The sequence below is a fragment of the Rhagoletis pomonella genome, unplaced genomic scaffold, assembly GCF_013731165.1.
Source record: "Rhagoletis pomonella isolate Grant_MI unplaced genomic scaffold, Rhpom_1.0 Rhpom_scaffold_00145, whole genome shotgun sequence".
Classification (NCBI taxonomy): Eukaryota; Metazoa; Arthropoda; class Insecta; order Diptera; family Tephritidae; genus Rhagoletis; species Rhagoletis pomonella.
In genome coordinates, this window is record NW_023458699.1 from 150498 (window position 1) to 155712 (window position 5215).

The following is a 5215-nucleotide window of genomic DNA, read 5'->3' on the forward strand; positions in this document are numbered from 1 at the left end:
CTACGTCCAATTTCATAAATTTGCAGGCAAAACACCGGACTGTCTGGTCAAAAATAGGACTCCTGGCAACGCTGTATGTATGTACAATGTACATATGTACATTGTACATATGTACATATTTATGTGTTTTGGTTTACACATTAGTCTACTTCGATTTTAGTAGAAACGGACAACTTAACCAGAGATGAGCAAAAAAAATATTTTGTTTAGTAAAGTGTATGTATACATATTTTAATAGGTATTCTTCATAGACATCTTTCAACTTTTAATCTTCGTTGTATAAGAGTCCTTTAAATCTGGATTTAACCGTGTTCATTTTATGTTTGCATAATACTTACACCGAAGACTATCGCTCCGTCCTTTAAAAAACGTTTCCTCTATTTTCCCAGTGTTAAAAAAATATTTTATTTGTTGCAGCAAGTCCACCCTATTTTCATAATATTCCCAACGTATACTTGGCTTTTTATTGTCACCATCGTCATACAATGTTAATTGCTCAGCTTTGCCATCGCGTTGTGAGTAAGGTGAAAAGCGGTTATGAATGGCTCCAGCGTATTCTATAGTTTTTTCTAAATTGGGGAATCTTTCTTCAAATTCCTTAAGTCCAATATGTAGTTTAATAACCCATGATAGAATGGTGTCTAAATGCTTTTCTTCCCTCAATGTACGTACGCTTTCTGTTATGTTTTCCTTAGATCCCGCAGGATATATACGCATTTCAGGAGGCTCTCCTGGCAATAAATGCTGCCAGTCATTGTTATCTTGTAAGTTCCAACGTATTTCAGTCACCCTCTGATACTTTTGCATATTAACATAATAATTTTGATGATCCCACACGCTATCAATAATTATATACTGCTTGCAATAAGTTTCACAAATGAAGCCAGTTGACGGTTCAATAAACCGCACCTTAGGTGGCTCAGCCACTTCATCGCCTTCATCGTTTATATATGTTTTCTTTGGTTTAATACTCCATGGAGCATTATCGACAATAATAACCCATGCATGAGACCGTCTAAAATGGTATTTATCCACAGCAATCAATTCCATTTCCTAATTAAGTTTATACTGAATATTAAAAAAATAAAATTCATTTAAAACCAGTTTAATACCTCCAATTCCACCCGTTCTGCTTCCTCGCGAACGCGTCTTTCATAGTCTTCTTTTAGTTTCATCATACCTGCCATGTTTTCTTCTAGGTGACTTTCAAAATCAGGAATTGTACGCAGTTTATATTTCTCACCCGCTGCACTTTTGGACTTCTCCTCCTCTTCCGTTTTTATGTCCTTTATCTGATGTGGGAAGAGTATATGGCGTTGATCGTTTAAAACTGTATTTGCACGTGCAACTCCAGATGCTACCATAGCCGGGTATCCAGCGCCAATTAGCAAACTGCAAAGAAGAGTGGCGATTTCAAAACTATTTCCTCGCCGACGCCGAAGAACACTTGCGGGGGAGATCAAACGAGCTGGCTGGAATATAAAAGATGATTTATAAGTATGCACGTGTGTTAAGTTAAACCAAATCTCAACGGAAAAAATAAAATGAATCTCCAAACAATGAGAAAACGCTAGGAAATGATTGAATGTCTCAACTTGAAATACATTTTTAAAGGCATGGACCCAAACATTGGTATTCATTCCACAGCTGACATTACCCTAATAACACAAAACTCTAAGTGTGAAGAACATTTGTTTTGCTGATGTACATATTGTAAAATGGTTTTATAACGCTCAGCATGCAGACTTATTTTTATAAGCCTCTTCTTTTATACAGTGTTTTCTCCCATTTCATGATTAACTCTTGTAGGGGCACCAACGTGTATATACCAATTCATGCCCCCATATCGTCTGGCCAGGTAAAAGCTTTCAGTTTATTATTTTTTATGATTACATACATGGGCGTATCCAGGTAGGGGCCACATTTTGTCCTATATATTCAATAATAGTACCAGAAAATGCTCGCTTAATATTTTCGGCGCCCCTAACTTTCAAGTTTTTTGCTATGTAAATACTGTTCCGGAATAGAATGCACGACATATTCATTAACATTATAAACTATAAAAATATGTTGTTTCTATTCCTAAATCTTGTTGTAAAATGATGGATGCGGTAACACTAACGCTTAAAAGATTTTCTTGACAAACTGGACTACGCGGCAGCCCTGCTTTTACTAATTTTTTCTTTAATGGTTTTGTTAAAATTAATTTTTCGTTTTATTCATCAACAAAAGCTAGTCCTTCGAGCCGGATCGTGCTATACTAAACATGGAATAAACTACATAAACTACAATTATGCAAAGAGACTGGACAGACTTAGTACAACTACGCGACCGCCTTAAAGGCTCAATTTCGTGCACGCTCCACAATGGGCCATATGACGACATTAGCCGGAAAAAAATCGAAGTGGAATTTTGAAGTTTTGATAATTCCAACCTGTTAAGAAATGCCCAATTACACAGAAAAAATTATCCTGTGGTTTTAAAGCCCTTTTTAGTAGTTTTTGTAGGTAAAACTTGATCTTTTGAATCTTTGTTTTCTAAAAATTACACAAATCAAATGGACATTATTTATCACAGTGGTATGCCAGAACGCTGAAAAGACTGTATTGAACATACAAAATGTTGGTCTTTTTTATGAAATAACAAGAAAGAAAGTCTAAGTTCGGGCGGAGCCGAACATTAAGTACCCGGCGCAGGTACTAAGTATATGATTTTCACCTTTGCGAAAGCTACCGCAACACGGTAAGCCGGTGTGTATCAATTTTGAGTAAATTAGCGTCCTTAAATGTCGAAATATTGAAGTTTCAAGCTTTTCTGAAATTTGCCGTTATATGAAAAGTGGTCGTAATTTTAATCTGATTCCAATAACTTTCAACGTTTTGCTTCAATGTGGCAAGCACAATAATCATACCGAGTTTGGTACAAATTCGTAGAACGGTTACCGAGATACATATATGTGATCATAAGTGGGCGGTGCCACGCCCATTTTCCAAAATTTTATCATAAGCGTATTTCTTGGCAAAGAATTGTTGCAAGCATCAATTTTGAGTAAATTAGCTTTAATATTTGTTTATTTATCGTAGATTTCGTATTTCTCCAAATTACCGTTATATGGGAGGTAGGCGTGGTTATTGTCCGATTTTAAAAATTTTCGGCCATTTGGTATGCTGTAGCAAGACTAACAACTGTGCCAAGTATGGAAGATATTGGTTCAACTGTTACCAAGATATACACATGTATCCATAAGTGGGCGTGGCTACGCCCATTTTCCAAAAATGTATAATATTCTTATTTTTCGTCTAAAAATTATTGTAAATATCAATTTTGAGTGAATAATCTTCAGTAGTTACTAAAATATCGCAGTTTTCGTATTTCTGAAAATTACCGTTATATGGGAAGTAGGCGTGGTTATTGTCCGATTTTGCCCATTTTCAATACCAACCGTCCTACGCCCGAAGGAAGTGCACGTACCAAGTTTCGTTAAGATATCTCAATTTTTACTCGAGTTATCGTGTGCACAGACGGACGGACAGACAGTCACCGCTTAATCGATTTCTCTTTTCATTCTGATCATTTATGTATACATTTGTCTATATCTATCTCGATTCGTTTTGCCTGTTACAAACAACCGTTATGTGAAGAAAGTTATAATACCCTTGTGCACAAGTGCGCTCGGGTATAAAAACAATTAATATGTTATGACGGATGTAGCTACAGTAATGTGTCAATTAGGCGTTTTTTCGTAAAAAAATATGAACAGAGTCGACTTTTTTTGGACAATATAAACAATGTACTGTCATGCACTTTTCTTAAAATTTTTTTGTGAGACTCTTAATGATTCCTACTTTTAGATACTGCTTAAGCTAGACTTTACACAACCTTGCAACAATGTCAAATTCCATATTATATCAAGCAGAATCTGTACGAAAAAATGTTCATAGGTACCCTCGAGTTGCGACTGATGAAGCAGATGAAAGTTCACACCTCGACAGTGACATTTCGAAGACATAACTCAAAATATATACAGGGTGTCCCAGAAGTAACGTGCCAAACTTTAGAGGAAGGTAGGTGGATGGATGAGCTACCTGTTAAACAAAAAATGTTCAGGTAAAAGTGTCACCGTTTTTGAAATATTTACATTTTTTCGAATTTAAAAAAAATCGTGCCTTTTCATGTGTTTTCTTTAACTGCAACTACAAACCGGGCAAAACTTAGTAAATTTTTTATGTAAAATACTTCCAGATTGTTGCCTCTCCATACTCAAATGCAATGTAGTTAAAATATATTAAGGAACCATCATAAAATTAGGACTATTTCTGGATTTTTAACTTTTTGATATTTTCTTCCCCAACTTTGACTATCTCGGGTGAAAAAAAATGTACTGAGCTATAACTTTACATTACATAAAAAAATTGCTCATTTAATAAAGATTTCAGGAAGGTGTCACACTTACTGTTTTGAATAGAAAAAAAAAGTTATAGCCGCTTTTGTGGGTAAAGGACTGAGACACGCTAGAATGTATTTAATAGATTTAAATTGAATTTGCTCTTGTTACCGTCAAATGATATGCTAAATAGTACAAAGTTACATTATTACCTGCTCCTGACATTATTTTGTGTTACTTACCGGAATTAGTTAAAGTGGATTTTGTGAAATTGGACCCTTCGAACATTGTGTTATTAATACTATGACAGAGAACACGCAGTATACGTCGCATGAATATGCGGATATTCACCTAATTTACGGTGAAGCTTGCTGTAATGCCAGAGCTGCTCAAAGACTCTATGCAGAGCGATACCCCAATCGTCGACATCCGGGTCGTGAAGTATTCGCCCGGACCCATAGAGAAATATATGAAGGTAAGTGATTTTTACACCTTTCTTGTTTGCTTGCTTGTTAATTATCATTTTTCACTTTTTTAAGGTCGCATACCTGGAAGGCGTGGCGGCGAGACAGGACGTCCTGCAACGGTAGATGTTAAAGTTGTGTTAGTGGAACTAGGTCCATCGACTTCGGGGAGAATGATGGAAAGACGGACTGGAATACCAAAAACTATAGTTCACAAAGCTTTAATACCATCCCTACCACATTCAACGTGTTCAGGCTCTACAAAAGAGAGATTACCTGTCGAGGGTTAGATTTTGCCGTGAAATATTGCGAATGTATGAATCAGGCCCCAACTTTTTTAATAAAATAATTTGGAGCGAATAATCAT

At 35.9% G+C, this 5215-nt stretch overlaps 1 protein-coding gene across 1 annotated transcript; it reads right to left on the bottom strand.

Moving 5' to 3' along the window:
* Window positions 1-338: 338 nt before the first annotated feature.
* On the bottom strand, window positions 339-1924 carry LOC118750123 (coiled-coil domain-containing protein lobo-like; the record flags this gene model as incomplete). The annotated part of the gene is given in 3 exon segments (XM_036484856.1): window positions 339-1053; window positions 1113-1472; window positions 1898-1924. Coding segments are annotated over 3 exon segments (1102 nt in total), but the record flags the coding sequence as incomplete, so codon positions are not given.
* Between the last annotated feature and the right edge of the window lie 3291 nt (window positions 1925-5215).